At 39.2% G+C, this 18,091-nt stretch overlaps 1 protein-coding gene across 5 annotated transcripts in view; it reads right to left on the reverse strand.

Moving 5' to 3' along the window:
* foxn3 (forkhead box N3) overlaps positions 1–18,091 on the reverse strand; it is a 71,312-nt gene that overhangs the window by 26,098 nt on the left and 27,123 nt on the right. For all 5 annotated transcript variants that reach the window (XM_079459457.1, XM_079459459.1, XM_079459461.1 and 2 more), the window contains exon 3: positions 7,830–7,966. In XM_079459457.1, coding sequence (XP_079315583.1) covers positions 7,830–7,966 — 137 coding nt within the window. The remainder of the gene's footprint in view (positions 1–7,829; positions 7,967–18,091) is intronic.

Here is an 18,091-nt window from a genome sequence, read left to right on the forward strand (position 1 = left end):
CTTTTTTTTATAATCAGCCGTAAGGCCTACAGAAAAAAAGAAGCTTTTACGATATTATGATATTTATGCGTTATTACGCGCTCTCCGCTCTGTGAACATAATAAAAAGAAATGAGATCTCCCACTGCAATTATTTGGACCAGGGTTTTGGCAGTAAATTTTAACACGTTCAGAGAAGGAAACAATTAAACAGTCGCTGATGGAATTCTGTGTCCAGGACTCCTAAAACAGCCTTGTATACGTAGTGGCTTTTGTTCTTGCATAGTGGGAATCAAAAGACTGACCTCACAGTGTCCCTTTTGTGTTAAGGTCACTTAGGATGCAATACAATAAATAAACACAATAAATCCAACCAAATCAAATTGCCACCATTACTTTCCAATTTACAGCGGTGGATCTCAAACTGTTTGACCTCAACCCCCTATATTGCATCTGAAGCCTTTTCCAACTTCCAATTTTAACCCAATAAATATTCTAGCGCTTGGTCTTACTATAAATATCATTATTTGTTATAAAAATAACCAAATAGAAAGAGATACAATGTATACACGTATATCTTTTGTTCATTTTAATGCTTGTTATAAGATTTTAAGTCATCTTGAGTCACCCTCAAAAAGATAGTTTACACAAAAAGAAAAATTCCTTCTTCATTTACTCCCCCTTGAGACATTTAAAGGAACAGTTCACCCTAAAAAGAAAATTCTGTCATCATTTACTCACCCTCATGTTCCAAATCTGTATTTGTGATGAAAACGGAGAACCATATTGAGAAGGATGCTTGTAACCAAAAACTTATTGGCCACTATTGAATACCTTAGTATGAAAAAATACAATGGTAGGCAAAAGTGCCCCAGAACGGTTTGCTTTACTACATTCTTCAAAATATCTACTTCTTGTGTTACCACGGTAGTCAATGGTGGATATCTGGTTTCCAAATATCGTTCTCTGTGTTCATCAGGACAAAGACATTTATACAGATTTGGAAAAAACTTGAGGGAAGTGTTTCCAGGTTTGTTTAAAACTTCGGTTTTAAGGTGTTGTTTTTCCATCCAATGAGTTACTTTAGGTAAGTTAATAAAGCGGGAGGTTGCATGTCAACATAATTAAAATATCTTCATTTCAAAACACGGCATTTGAAAACGTTCTGTTTATTTCTTGATCTTTTTGTTTTCAGGACCTGGCAACACTGCTTGAGGGTGAGTAAATGATGACAGAATTGTCTTTTTTGGGTGAGCTGTTCCTTTAAAAGTTTGTTTGCAATAAAGAAGGAAAGTGAAAGGTCTAGTTAAAAGCAGGTAAAAAAAGGGGGTTGCATCAAGGTAAAGGACCTGGAGCATGCACTTCCTCGGCCTGTATCTGCATATAGCGGTAAGGACCCCAGCCCGCTCCAGCAGAACCTATTTGAATCCTCTCTGTACGACCGTGGCAGTTCCTTCAGCTGTACTGCTTTTTAATCAAATGTTAACACTGGGTACGAGAGCCAAAACCAGTTTCTTCGGGGTGTCGGAATATTTTCAGAAATGTTAACATCATCCAAAGGAGGGCGTTCATTTGCCCTTGCCAGATCTTTGAATGTTAAACACACGTGCCACCGGCAGGAGTCTTGCTGGTTGTACACCCCATCTATTTTTAATCCCGCACGCTCTGCCTGTTTGCTCTGTTAATGCAAATACTTGCACCTGTTGAGGTACAGCCCCCCGCTCAGTCTCGACCCGTCGTATTCATTTTTAAACAAAACTTACCTGCTTTCTCTTGATTCTATAATCTCATTTCTAAATCCAATTGGCCACTACATTTTCCTTTTAGCCCTAAAATCACAATCCGCTTGAACTAATCTGAAGTCTAGTTGGTGCCAGCATCGGTTCTCCCCTGTGCGTTACTTCTCGCCTTGAGGTTTTTAACTTTTGTTCATGTGAAATCTGAAGCGGTTCTTGCCGGGGCTTAAGGGTGAAAATGGAGGCTTTCTCAGGGCCAGAGAGCTACGAGCGCTGCGCACAATTAGAGGAAGGAATTTTGGAGCAGAACGCCACAGACTTCCTGAATTGTGTGAATTCCTTTACTTGGAAACATGAGGCATGTGACTTGAAGTCATAACTCCAAGGCTCTTTAAAACAAACTCTGTGAGAAATGTATTTATTGCCTCATTTAACATGACCACAAATTCGCCTTATCTTGACTAGACTACTGTAGAAGTTATAATTCAAAGAAAGAGTATTTACAAGAGTGCAAAGTCAAAGAAATAAATCTGCACAAGCAGTAAAATCAAAGTCGGAGGGGAGTGATGGTGGAGTTTAGAAAAATATGTCTCGTGGAGCCACCAGATGGAATATTTTCCATGGACTCTCAAGAAGAAAAAATGAGCTAGCTGTTGACAAACCTCCAAAAGAAGACAAATACCAAAAACATAAATCTACACAGACTATTTAATTTACTGGATGCACCTTCCAAAAACGGCACGACCTTTCACAACATAATATTTCTTTCTTTTACTCGCATGAAATACAGAAAAACATCTTCAAGACATGTGATATGTTATTTTATAAAATTCATTAGACTTGAAAGCTAATATATCTCACAACTTTATAGACGGTGCATGCAAACGTTTGTGACTCCAACTTCTGTAGATTGTTTCTGATAACAATCAAAAGAAACCGAGAAGAACCGTGACTTGTCTAAACGTAGACTGCGATACACCGCTCAACCGCTAGACGTCAATGTACCATACGGTTTGTTAATATGCGACCAAACTGCAGGACCCATTCAAGAAATTGTTAATCTAATAAAATGAACATAGAAAACAAAATTCAACAAATACAGTTAATACAGTTATTATACATTAAAACAATAATATTAATTAATATTAACATCAAATAAATAAACACAAACCGGAAGTTAACCCGGGGTCAGACGTGCGCGATGAAAAGGTCTTTAAGTGACGAGATCTGCATTGCAGACCCATGCCGAGTGTCTGCCAGATATGGAAGCTCCATCATTTACACGGCAGTGGCCATTAGCGTGAAGGTGGAAAATGGGGAGTGATCTTGGCATTTAGTGTTACTGAGAAGATTCAAAGACATGGAGCGTGCAGACAGGCACAGAGTCTAAAGAGATGGAGCGAGAGCAACTAAACAAAAACTAACACAATACCAGACGGAGGCTTTTCATGAGCTTGAATTTGTTTTCTTGCTAATGCATTTTTACCCTCCAGCTGAAATGACAACTATTAAATATGATAACTATGACAGTCTCGGTGCGTGGAGGGCTTTTTTCTTTCTTCCTTGCATTCTTTAGTCCACAGGCCCATTTAAAATGAATCTCCTAAAGCAACCGGACCTCCATGTGTCATCTCTAATAATTCACGCATCCTCGAATTTTTATGAAGACAGACAAAAGCAGGTACAGAAAACCCAAAATAGGCTCCAAGCCATCTGCGGTTGCCATGGAGAATTGCTCGTTTCCAGGGCGATGGTGTATTTCTCCAGCTAATGGCCTGTCCTTTTGCCAGGCAACAAATAGCCATGTGATGCAACTGCACCTGTCTAGGCTATGTGTTACCATGGAGGCATTCCTGTTGCCGTGGCGACCATCACGCTAATAACCTCGCAAGGGCAAATGCGTGCTGGTGAACTCCGAGGCTCAGCTGTTCCTCTGCTCGCTCTCTCTGACTAGCATGTTAAGGAATGCACCTCTACCTGAGCTTGTGTTACACGGTCTCTTAAAGGGGACATATCGTTTTAAATTTCTCCTGACTGCAACTATTATCTCTGTGCCAAAATCGAATGAGCTGCTTACAAGCAGAGCATCTTAAAGCGCTGTAGGTGCTATTCTTATGCGAAGGTTGTTTCTAAAGGTTGTTGACCTGATCGTGCTGCCTTCTAAGATACTGTGTTTTGGCCAAATTCAAAGGCAGCCTCATCTTTATCCTACACAGTAGTCAATCCCAGAACGCATTGAAATGAGCTCAGAAAAAAGTTTAGTATGACCCAAATATGAGTGCGTTATTTACACAAAATGAGTATTTTGTGGATACAATTTTTATTTGTTTGCTAATCCTCTGGAATCAAGAGATTAAAATTTTTGTTGCCGGTTGGTCACTGGTCACTTAAGTACAGGACACTTTGTTCATGACAAAATATTTTTTTAACCCCCCTTTAAACCCTATTAAAAAAATCATAATTTCTGTGACTGTACTCTTTAAATTAAACTCCCAGATTCCCTTTTTCTCAAAAAAAAAGCCCATCTGCAGGTATTACTGACATCATCAGATCTGCCTCAACAGCATCTGACCAACATATGGATGTCATTAACCAACTCCTTCACTTTGCCTTTTGTTTTAAGATTCCCTCGATTTGACTAAAGAAGCAAAGATGAAAGAATGGCGTTATAAAAAATAAGCAAAGGGGACAAGAGTTTCAGTCTATGACTCAGCTGATTCGTGTGAACCTCAGAAACGCTATAAAAAGCTCCATTCTGCTTCCTGGGAACCGCAGTGGCCAGATAAACACTTTATTACATACTGCTACACGCAGATTCACCATCTGCTCTGAGAGAGAGAGGGGAAGCCAAGCTTGTGTGTGCCCAACTCTTTTCTACCTTACACACACCAGTGTAGGAATCTGAAAGTGGGGAAGGCAGATTATAAACCTTATCAGCCCCTTATCAGCCTGTCTAAAAAATATTAAGTGATGTAAAGTTTGGCCAACAGTCTAAACTGACTTTGCAGAAGGCCTGGTAAGCGGGCACCAGCCACAGAAACACTATTGCCATATCAAAACTATTGTCCGTTTTTCTGAATTTACTATTTATTTAGGTAAAGTAAAACTATTGTTTCTATTTTTGTATTTATTTTCAGAAAACGAAAACTGGCTAAACAGGGCAAAGCAACAGATTCATATTCAAGTTCATATTCACTTTTAAGCAAATATCTGTACAAGTAATAAGGAAAAGTTAAGCATATAGATTTTTTTGTGTGATAACCTTGATTTTTATTACAGTTTTTAAGTGTCTTGTCATGCTGTCAGTCTTTGACATTGCTGTTGGATGACGTTGTCAATCCTGATGTTTGTTTTTGTTGAAATTCAACAAACACTGCACTGGAATTTTTGGACCAGAAATGCTGATAAAAAAAATGTTGAATGGTCTCTAACTTTTTTCCACCGCTGTGTATAAAAAGATATACATATATACAGAGTAAGTCAAAGGAAAATTTCTCAGATCTTTGCTATAGACCTGTCTTACACCTAAAGCAAGCGTAGGTTCTTCAAACCACCACTATGGAGATGTTTTTTCTGAAGAACTATAAAACAAAAGTTTCTTCTTTCTAAGGCGTCAGGCTTTTGGTTTTGTTATTTTTATGAGCATGTCTTATATACAGCATAGCACATATAAAGTCTACAGACAGGAATATTTTGAGGTTGTTGTAGGCTGTTGTTTTGCAGAAGTGTAGGCTAAAGGGACGTTCCCTTGTGATCTCCATTTCCCAAAGCGCCTCAGCGTCTTTGAACACCTGGTGCTAATGACTGGCCTAGTGCTGTTTCCACATATTATCAGTGAAACACAACCGACTACCGTTCTCTCAAAACCACAAACCTAAGAATACAACAACAACAATTATTATACAGTTTCCCCTCAGCTCAGAGGAATGTTTGAGCGCTCAAAATCGTTCACAGCTCAAACGAGAGCTTGAGAGCTTAAGAATTGAGATTTCAGTGGTGTTTAATTTAAGTATTGATTTTGTAGCAGACGCTTCCTGTGAAATTCTTAAAATACATACAAAATACAAGTAGTATTGACATACAGTAAAAGCCCTTTGAAATGAATGTTTAGAATTCTGACAAATCTAATGAGCTCTCGGTGACAAATAAAACCACAATCTCTTTTGAAACGCCAAACGAGACGTATGGGATGAAATAATATCAATACTGTTCTCGGAAGAAAAATCAGAGATGCAAACAAACGGTACATTTGCTCTCCATTCAATCTTATTGTCAAGGAGCGACAGTTTAGATGAAAAGGATATCAACTAAATGGACATCATTTACTGCATATTTAAGTACAGTCCAGTATACTGCATTCTGACTTTCTGCACACATGCATCCTGGGAAGTTTTTTTATAGAAATGACCTTATTCAGCATCTGTCGAGCTGTGAGAATTTTTGCTCTGACGAGGCAGCAATGTGCTTGCAGCTTTTATTGCTGAAATGAGAAATGCAGGATGTTGTTTGAACCAGTCACATGACTAAACACGTCGACTGCAACTGCGTCAATTGTGAAATAAAATGGTGACTGTTTCACATGCTGTCCACACATTGATACTAAACATGTCTAATAGACAGGGCTGAAAATAGGGGGAACGCAGTGCGAGGGAGTTCTAGCTTTTTTACTTTTATCCATAAAAATGCTCTGAAACCAATTTTTTGAGTCATTAATTTTACTGTGACCTAAGAGATTCGTCTCATCTATTATCCATCTTCGTAAGAGTGTCTGTGTGATCCGGTTATTGTGCTCCAGCTTAAATTTTGTCCATTTCTGGTGTGAGTACGCTGTGTTCGTTTGGCTGCCGTTTCACTCCAGGCTGTTTGTTTGGTCTTGTTTAAACTGTTTGTTGTGAGTCTAAAACACTTATAAATTGACTGGAGATTGAAGACTTCAACTTTAATCTCACTTAAACTAGACAAATTGTGTCTAGTTTAAGTGAGACTACATTATGCCGCCTGTTGTGATGTTTCATCCGGCCTACCTGGCGGTATTTGTTGTGTGGGTCCTGGCGGCGAAGTGTCTGTGTTTCTGGTTGGAGGTTTTACTTGTGTCACTCTGACTCTGCCGTTCGTTCATTTGGTCTCTGCGATGGATGGGTTTAGTGATCCTGTTTGCCGCTCGGGGTCCTGGATTTTGCACTCGCTTGGACTCTGTGGTGTTCGACTGGAGGCATGGTTTGATGCGGGTTGCACATTGTGTCGCTTTATAAGGGTCTACTGTGGTTGATGCCTTTTTGTTTCACTGGTTTTGCTCCAAGAACTTTTTGGACAGAACAATTTCTCACGTTGGACTATGTTTGTGTGGTTTGATATGTATATTGTGTTTGTCTTGTTTTTTTTCTGTGTTACTTGTGTTTATGTTGTTATTTGTATAGCGATTTGAGCTGTAGAAAAGCGCTATATAAATTAAACTTTTTATTATTATTATTATTTTGCTCTTTTTAAACATAAATTTGCTTAATTCTAATTATTACTTTCATAAAATAAGACTAAATATCTTAGGTCACTTTCCTTGTCAAATCAAGACATTTTTTATATTTGTTCTAGAAAAACAGACAACAAGAAACAACATTTTTTAGCAGACATATATATTCTCAACCACTGCAAATAGTACAAAATACTAAAGCGTTCTTATTCCATAATGAACCCACGAAGCTTAAGCAGCACCTGATCCCCGCCTCACTCCCGTACTAAACCTTCTGGTTAAATTCAATCTCTTTTAAAACATCCATCTCCATTTTCCCTTTCCATCCATTGAGCTTGCTGCCCATTTGTTCCATATCCTTTGTTAAGGACGATATGCCAGTTCGGGTTTTACAGTAAAGCAATTATTCTGTCCTGCACAGTCGAGTGGCTGAGAGCACGCAGACCTGTTCACCGGATCAAATAAAATGGAGCAGTAAGGGAGTCGGCTGGAACCCAAGACCGGGTCTCGCTCCAACAGTTCTGCTCAGATCGCCACCGCCCGCGGGTTCCGCCGCTAACCCATACAGCTGGGTACAAGCGCACAACACAAAGGAGCAAGAGAGACATTTTGTTTAAGGATCTATGTGTCCAGCGGCCGCTCGCCTACCTTTGATATGCCTGAGGAGAGGTGGGAGGTGTGGTGAACACTTGGGAATAAGGATGATAAGGGGTCTTCTTCAACGCTTGGATGAGATTCTGTCTGTACTCTGGGTCTATACACCACAGGGAGCCCTTCCCGATACTCTGTGGAGGAGAAAGAGAAACACAAACATGAGAGTCAGGACAGAGAAATCAGCTACATGTGTCAAGAGACCAAAGTAAAGACTAGAGCTCTGAAGAAAAGCCTGTCTTTTGCAATGTTTAAGGCAAACTGTATTCGAATGCTGTCTTAGTAGGGTTCTTGTAGCTCATTAAATGCCCATCTAGGTTAGCAAGGGTCGTGTGTTTGACATAATGATAAAATGTACACCTTGAGTGCACTGTAAGTCGCTTTGGATAAAAGTGTCTGACAAAATATAGGATTGTAAATGTAGACAGCAAGGCTTAGAATTAGCGGTTTTAACACTGCCACATTCATTCACCCACCAAAACACTCAAGAACACTAGTGTCCTCCCCTGGAGTCTTGAACCGCCAGCTACACTTTTCTCCATGACAGCCATTACTTTCCCTGTCATTCAGTCACCAACGTGATCGGCTCTGCTTAGAAATATGAAACTGCGTTCACATTGACAGCTACTGTACTGTTGGTAACTAACAGGTATGCCTACTCGACTACTGTATAACACACTATCAGGTGGCCTCAAACTGCCATCACTCATTGAAAACGACTCCCAGTAACTTGCAATCGCTTTGAGCGCGAACCCCCCTTGAAATACCCATCATGCACGGCAAAGCACAATTTGTTCATTAAGTCAAATTGCTGGGTTAATGATTTATTCTGGCTGCAAGATAAGAGCAATTTTAGCCCGTTTAGCCCAGCGCAACAAGGGAGGAAATGAGAACCCGACCACCTGCATCACCTTGAACCCCGGTAGAAAGTAAAAAATGAAATAGCAAAATCGGGGCAATAAATGCTTCCAAAAAACGCAAAACGCATCCAGCGCAGATATCGGTGCGTGTATTCTATGGAGCGCTAGACAAAGTCAGCATTTTAAAACAGCGGGAGAGGACTCTCGTGGTATATAAATTAGCTCTCCTGACAGATCTTGCTCTGAAAGCGAAGAAACAGCAAAATGTCACTTTGAAAGTGATGTCGGGAGAAAATTACTCGAGCTCATTAGTACAGACTACAATCAGTGTCATGTTAGCCAGGCCTATTTTTCACTTTGAGTATTTCAATAGTGTCAGAATTACACGATCAGCAGAGCTGGGCTGAAAAGCACTGAGATGGAATGAAGCTAACATGATCACAAGTATAAAGTAAGTCATTGTTTTTATAGCACCAATGTGATGGGTTTCAAGCCCTGAAACGACACATACAGTAATGAAAAAACGCATATAGCTTGGAATGCACTGTGCGTCGCTTCGGATACAAGCATCTGCCAAATGCATGTTGCCGCGTGTTGTTTTGTTAGCCAGACTGTGTGTTCTCGTTGAATCAATAGTCATGACCTTCGGATGACTGACAGTGTCACAGTGTGGGCCCTGGGGTAATACACACTGAACTGTGTTACATATTCAAACTTCTCTAAACGAAGAAACCGGTCTGCAGTGTTTGCTTTTGCAAGAGGGGGGTTTCATTTTCTTCCACGAAAACTCTTGAAATCCGTCTTCCCTGCTGACCTCTATAAATCACATTGGGTTAATTGAGTGGTTTTTGAAGGGGGTAAAATATCATTAACAAAAAGCTGCTATGAGATGTTTTTCAGCCGGAATACTAGATTCCCCCTGACAAGGGCTAAGAAACGATAACGCACTCTATTGATTACTGCAAACCCCAGAGCGAGCGCTTGGCTCTTTACCCACAGCATTTGGCTTGGGTGGAAAGATTTGTACCAGCACAAGTCAAACAATTCAAACCCTCGGAGTGTTTCAGCAGATGAAATAAACAGCCCATTTATTGGACTCACTATTTATTTATATGTTGGATATTTTAAAGCTTGACCGGTAAACTCGGAGATATACAAGCAAACATAAAAGCATCTGTGCCTGTGCTGAAGTCAATTGTTAAAAATGTATTATCTAATAGGAGCAAAATTAACCCATGTTAATTCCCTACCTACATGTACCATAATATTAAGGTTAAAGACATATATTCTATAACATCTTATCATTTACAATCTAAAAAACGGCTAAATAAACTATTAATAAAAACGTAAAAATTGAAATATTTCAATTACATAGGCCATTTAAATAGCAAGAAATGTAAAAGAAATCCAAATATATAAAGTTACTAATTACTAATATAATTTTTATCAAGACCACTAATAAAAAGCTAATATACAATCTATATAACCAATTATTAGTAAGTGCAAATCAAATAAATCTTATAACACAAATCAAAATATGCTTGAACCATACACTCTAAATAAAATCCGTAAAAATAGGGCAAGAAAGAATTTTCCATATTCATTTTTTTACAGTTGTTTGATCTGTATTTTACATTTTGCACTGCATTAATTAACAGAAATGTCCGTAAAATAAAGGGAAAATGCACTGGCAGTACTTTATTCGTTTTTACAGGATTCTTTACAGCGTAAAGTACATTAAAATAGCAGGGCTATGGCATAATATTTTTAGGAGAGAAAACCTCTTTCCTAGCAAAGATTGCAATTTTTCTCTGAAAGCCCCGAATGCATTTATTCTTAGTACAAACTGACATTCTCCACCTAATTAAGCTGTCAACTTTCCATCAGCATGTTTTAAAGTCACCTGGACCAACCGCGAAGATGAATCGCACCATGAAATTCAATCCTTAAATAGCCTGTCCACTAGATGTGAATGCTCTGATGGAAATGAAAAAAGGGCAATAAAATAAAGTGCATAAGGGAGAGGAAAGAACAGGGAACTGGTAAACAAAGAAATGAATGACAAAGAAAACATTCGCAAAAGGAACCATTTACCATTTAAAATACTTTTTGTGTAAATTTAAACATTACCAAGATGCAAAAGAAAAGAAATGTATTGGCATTTTGACTCTTTGGAACGGCCAAACGTGTGAGATTAAACAAAGACAATCAATTCTAATTACCACAGCATCATAAATCGCAGCGCACAAGCCCTGCAGGAAAATCTAGCGTTGTGAAACTCAGTGAGGCAGGTTTTCTCATGAATATATAACATTCTGACTGTTTCTAGAGTTTATCAAGTTGAAATATCATTTATTTACCTAATTACAATCACAACCTGAACAATACTGTGCTGAATATATCTGTCTGCAGACAATACAACATCCAACAAAGGACAAGACCGTCTTGAAAACATGTGATATGTGATGCTCCTGGCATTCAAGGCATCAGATTATTCGTATGTGCTCTAAGGAAAAAAGCCTTCGCTGGTCTATCTTTCCAAATGTTCTGTAATCAGAAGAAATCAATAGGTTTCAGAGCACTTTGCTTCAGATTTATCTCCATCTCCTGACAGCTGCTGTGTCCGTCTGAAGGCCAGCTCAATGGCACCAGCCAATAGTGTCTCCAATCAGAAGGGGTGGGGGGAGCGAAAGAAAGACGGGAGATCGAGGGAAGGAGGGGGCACTTGGATTACACTGGTTGCCTAGGCAACAGGCATCGGTGAAGTATATAAAGACTGTTTGTCTGTCTTTGCAGAAAGATCTTTCATTCTCCCAAGAAGCACGGGCCTCTGTAGATGCTATATTCTATTATGAGCAGTAAAGTTAATCCTATCAGTTCCCGAGCAAAATGAAAGGCCTGCTATTACCAACCCCTCCTCCTCGACGTTACTGTCCAGAGTCCACACTCGCTGCTTTAAAATTGGGAAAAGATTTGGATCCAACCTCACTTTTAGTACTGTTCAACATGCAACTCCGAATTGAGTAAAAATACAATTTGTCACTATTAAATGATGAAAAAAAAGTTTGTGCTTTGAATATTAATGACACTTCAAATCACAGAGATTTTTATGGGAACTTTTCGAATGAATCGGAGAGATCTCAGCACACAATAAAAAGCAACAAAAAAAACCTTCATCTTAACTCGATGTATCTGAGGCATGCATGCTGAAACACTACACCTAGGTCCAGAAAAAACAAGGCACCTCTACGTCTAAAGAAAGCTAGACAATCTGTTGGTTAAAAACACATCTCTGATAAAGAATTTGTCACAACAACAAAAAAACTTTACTTCAGCATTCACTTCAACAGCATCGCGTTCCGATTCGCTAAACCGAGTGTGTTAATGCTCTTTTGGTAAGGTGATCTATATAAATGCAGACATCGACCGTGCTGAAACACGGATAAATCAAGGTGTCCAAAAGAACATCATTGCTTTAGTCTCGAAATCCCAGCAGTCATCAGCTGCTAATGGCTACGGCCCCAGAGACGGAATTTTTTCAGCGGCTCTGAAGCTAAAAACACAGGAAAGAAAAAAAAATACTGAGAGGCGGCACGGTAATTTGTGGAGACTTCTGATTTCATTGGTGAAATTCTGCACACAATGCAGGTCTGTATTGTGAAGTTGTGCAGTGGAGCATTAAGAGGCCGATGACTTTACTCACCTTCCGAGCCTCTTGGTATATTAGGAAGGGCATGAAAGGTCGTTCGTAATGATGGTGCGTGGGGACGGGGGGCTTTTCTGTTCAGAGCTATTCACCGAAAAAGCGCAACACATCACCCCACGGCCTACTCTCTGTCATTCTTTTCTATTTTTCTAGTGGTGTGCAATTCATTGCGAAGGTTGAGTAGACGAGTAGATGATCCACCGTTGAAGCCTCTCAAAGATAGCATCAGAATAATAAACCACACCTCTAATAATCAAAACAAACGGCTGTTACATCGACTCACGTTCTCATCAAAAACAATCTAAACTGAGTGTTGTCATAAACAAATCTGACTCTGGATTCAAGTATAAACATCCTTAAGGGGGTTTTTACTTAAAATTTGACTTATGTTATCTTCTAAACTGAAAACAGTGAGATCCAAAAAGCATCCATACAGTAATAAAAACGACTCTAGTGGATTCATAAATGTTAACTTAAGTAAAAGGCTATATTTGTGACAAAAAATTATTTTTTTATCGAAACTGAAATGTAAACAAGCAAATGCAAGCACTGATTCTCGAGTATCATGCAATGAAACACACATTTGAGAACAATTTAGCTTCTCGTTTAGCTTCCCGCCAATGTTTCACTGCCCTTGCGCTGCTACGTTTTGAGGTGTTCGCCATGTGAGTCCCTGTCTGGAAGATTTACTTTATATTGCCTTGCCTTGCCTAGTATCTTGCCCCCTCGTGGGTTTTTGTTTCATAAAGTTTTGTGCTGTCTGCATCTGGGTTCTGTATCTTGGAATTCATGACAACTTACTATGCACATCCACGGAGAACTCAACCATACACCTTTACATACTACCGAATTTTTCTATTTATGTTTTACATGTATGTATTTATTTTTTTACCTTTAGGTGTATGCTTTGTTCTAGGGATGCACTGAAATGAAAATTCTTGGCCGAAGCCGAATAAAAATGAAACACTTGACCGAACATGGCTTTTCGTATTTCTTCTATTTATTTAGCCAATTTATTCACTATTGCATACACAGAAGAGTCAAAATGTTCTTTTTATATTTGTCTCGCTTTTCAATATATTACAATATAAATTCAAATAAAATCGAGCAAAACAAGTAGGCTAAATGAAATTTTTTTTTAGCCCTCTCCCTTCTTGAATAGCCAATATTAGGCCTATAACTATCTGCTGTGTCTTTCTCTGACACTTGAAAATGCTCCAAACACTTAATATTTGCTGCATTAAGAAAGTCCGCACCTCTCTCTCTCCTATATACCTTAATGTAAATCCTTGTGTGTGTGTGTGTGCACAATTGGCAATTAAAGCTTATTCTGACTCTGAAATGTCTTTCAGTTCACCCAACACAACAGAAAACACTCTGAAGAATTGATACAAAACCACTATGAAGTTTCTAAAACATTGTTTGTGTTCTGCATAAGAAAAGGTCATATGCAGGTTTTGAACAACATGAGTTCAGTGACACAGACTGAAATCTACTGCAAGTCAATAATTCATTCAAGACCCAAATTGGTTGTGTCAGAACCAATGCACAGACAGCGCAAAGGAAATTCTGGGATTGCTTATGACCGGTGTAATCCTAATTAAAGAGGATTCCTTAACAGAGCCTGAAGCCAACCAGACTACAGCTCGGATACAAAAGTAAAAGCTGATGACATGATAAATTGAGACAAGCCTTGTTTCTTCAGTTAAATCTTTGGCAGAACAGTTCCCAGGACAGAGTGTGTGTGGGTGTACGGATGTACATTTTTGTGAGTGTGTGTATACCGTGCGTGAGCAATGGTGACTAAGGATGGCAAGATCAAGCCCCACTGAGATGCAGCCCCACAGATATCGCACATTCTCGAGCGAAGCGTCTCGTCTGGCGTGTGCACACCATGTTTATACTGACACAGCCGGCGGACGCCGTGATCATACGCAAGCAATATGTTGTCCCCCACGGACACAGCATACGGCCAGTAACTGTGAGGACAGAGGGCCACAGATTCATATCTGTGATGGAGTTAACAGACCTGCACATCTACATCATCACATACGCTGTAAGCTTTTAAATAAAAACTTTTCCTACGAATAGAACAATGTATTTTTATTTACTGTAGATCTATTTTCCTTAACCCGTAGGATATTTTGAAGCCCACTGGTTGCTCTTTTATATATATTGGGAATTGAGTTTTCACAGTATTACAGGGAGCTGCAGAGATTACGTGTTTTTGTAGGCCAACCCAGAAGTTAGCGCGACCGCAAAGCCTATGCATTTTTCCCATACTTTTGGAAGATTGCAAAAGATAAGCTCTGTGATTAACAAAGGTTTATGTCAAGATAATCTTTACAAATGAACACAACATTTGTTACTTTTGGAGCCGAAATACAATCGGCGGAAATAAAAAGCCAACACGATGCTATAAACAGACAACACTACTAAGGTCGCTCGATATCAAAGTCACCATCACCAAGCCTCCGACAATTCCACAAACTTTTTTTTATTAATCCGCATCGTATTTAGAGATTTGCGCCCATTTTGCATTATTTGTGAGCTTTATATGCACGATGATATCTTTCTCAGTGTCCATCAGAACAAATACATTTATAGAAATTTGGAACACCTTGAGGGTGAGGAATGATGACAGAATTTTTATTTTTGGGTGAACTGTCCCTTTAAATAAGAGACAGCACAAGGTCAAGCCCACTTTTAAACTCATAAAAACTAAGTGAAGACATTGTAAGCTGTCCTTTTTTTGGGCCTGATAACTGTTGCAGACAAAAAAGCGAAAATCTGTGCTTGTTATGTAAATTCAACAGCAGGCAGAGAGGACAAATGATTCAACTTTTCCCATTGTCATCGCAGTTGCATCATGAGTCTAAGACCTCCAGGTGGACAGCAGAATAAAAACTAAAACCATGCACCTGAAGCTCCTCGAACGCAGACAGGCCGATCTCCATAATCAAGGTGGCGCAGATTTCTAACACACACATTATCTCATTTAACAACACCTTTCACCTTGACAGACCTGTATTCAACACATGAATTCAAACACACTGCTCTGTCGGTGAATAGATCTAATAATGAAGCACTTACTGAGCCTATATCGGTAACAGACTAACAGACAAGTCGAGCAATCTGTAAAATTGCTCAATTGTACAGCTCAAATGACAGCATTATCTGCAATTATCCTTTCATCTGCTCGACGTAAGCCTTGTTAACAGAGATAGACCCAACACGGCTCCGAGGTGCTGTCTCACCTCTGCTGGGTTGTGCGTTGCTTTTGCAAGATGTGAGTTTCTTATAATGGATACTCACCCATTTTTACAAGCACGGCGAATACAACAGCCTGTGGATGGTCTATCATAAATGGGAAAGATCGGTCACAAGTCAAGTAATCACAACCTACAATCATCATAAAACTTTGCTTTTAGTTTTTGTGGGTTCCAGATCCATTTCTCTTCTTATCATCACCACTGGCCTTATCTGTGCTGCCAAAGCGTTACATAACCCCCCCGTTGGACATGCTTTTGTCTGACGTTGCTAAGCAGGAAATGGAGTATTAAACTAATATTTATTGAAATAATAAGTTAAACCAATATTTCAAGGTATGTGTCCATCCTGAACTCCCAAAGCTCTAAAAACTTTAACTGCTAAAAGTCAGAGAGTCAGCGCTGTGCTCTGTGTCCGGTATTGATCGTCAGCTACTGTGCTGTCACATGTAGCATCGGGGTACCTGGGGGGGCCGGTCGTGATACCCTTGGTAACAGAACGTTGGGTGACGTCAGGGAGAGGTTTGCGTGCTTTCACAGCGACCCAACCTCTGTACAGGGAGCACAACAGCTGGCCAGGGAACATATCAGCAAGCGGGCCGGCTTTATCCCACATCGACCTGGTTTTTGGAGTGACGAGTAAGTGGTGGTGGATCTAAGGTACCATTGCAATGGCTAAAAGATTTGTAAAGAACACACATAGCTAGTAGAAGACAAAATTCTGAGAAAAAGAGAAAGGCCAGAATGAAACAGTTCGCTTGAACCTTTACATCCAGCGTATTCTTTAAAACCATTAAATAAATTATTGAACATCTTAACTCGATAAAATAAGTATCCAAACATAAAATTTACAAATTGGCCCAGCTGATTTATGCATTCATCATATGCTACGTTTTAAATTTGCTATCAAATAGTAATTATTATTATGTATATTATTTATTAATAATTCTGATCAATTTGTCAATATCGGTTCTATTTTTTGCATGAAATGTCAGTTTGACGTCATGAGATCGCAGTGACCAGATGCCTCTGAAATCAAGTCCAGATCGCCACGTACTTTTGTGAATCAGGCACATTCTATAATAAGCATCATTTGTAGGAAAGTACCAATATTAAAATCTCCCTATACGATAATACCTGGGTATAAAGTCCTATGAGTCATAGTATGAGACGGGTCAAATTACCCAATAATCCCTTTTCCAGATGGACCTTGACAAAGGTAACATCTATAATTTTTTCTAACATTCTCTATGTTAGGCCCAGAATACCTATCGTTTCAAACAGTCGTGTGACGACGGAAATATTGAGACAATTTAACCATATCACGATATCGATAACATTGTTACATCCCTAGTCGTTTGTATAAAAGAAGTTGAGTTTTACACATTGTGTACAAGATCATAATGTATCTTTATGATGTGTAACTGGTTCGACATGTTTACGATGCCGCGCACGACACAACAACCTGTGTTGCTTGTCACAAATATGCCCAGAACAAAAACAACTCAATTACGCCGTTGTCATGGGAACGATCACATACATTAAAAAACAATAATGCAACATACAATTCCATGGCTGGTAAGAAATAATTATGACCGGTACTTTCTTTTTAATTCCCCATCACAGATGTTTATTTTGGGCCCTGACACAACCCGAGACTAAAAGTGCCAGTAGCATATTCTCTGCTCCTGTATTTCTTCACCAATGACTCTATCGCTGTTACCTGTTCAACTCTTGTGCAACCTGTCCTGTTACTATGGAGATGACACAAACAATGGAAAAGACACATTAATCATTCAAGCTCCCTCTCACCACTATGTATAAACAGCAATGCATGTGCCTGTATGCGAAAAAGTCTTCATAAGGGGACACAAGCGCTCCGGAGATCCACCCATATAACTACCACTCAGGTGCCAAGTTCAGATCCTGTGTTCATAACAGTGCCATGGAAACAAATGACAGGGTGTCATTTCTAAAGCGCTCACTTTTCACTGGAATCACAGAGCGGCTCCATAAGATGAACGGGTACAGATCAAAACATGAGCCTGTTAAAAGACTCAGCAAGAAATTCACTGAAGATATGTGCTATATGTGCATAAAATAGAGCCGTGATGCATGCTTTATTTCACTTTTCTGGACAAAAGTCCCTCTTTCTACGAGGCTTGCTGTAAATGCGCCGGATTCAAGACATTATGGTGGATTCTTATATTTAGCCGCAGAAAAAATTAGAAGACCATTCGAAAAAAGAAAATCGTTTTTTCTGAATTGACTATTTATAGGTGTTTGGGTACATTTTGGTTTTAATCTGTGAACTAGAAAAAAAATGTTCTTCCAAATTTCAAATGAAAATATTGCTTCTATTTGCATTCATTTGCAGAAAATAAAAATGCGAGAATCACGACAAAATAACAGTAAAAATGTGGA

This window comes from Barbatula barbatula, assembly GCF_947034865.1.
Source record: "Barbatula barbatula genome assembly, chromosome: 6".
Taxonomy (NCBI): domain Eukaryota; kingdom Metazoa; phylum Chordata; class Actinopteri; order Cypriniformes; family Nemacheilidae; genus Barbatula; species Barbatula barbatula.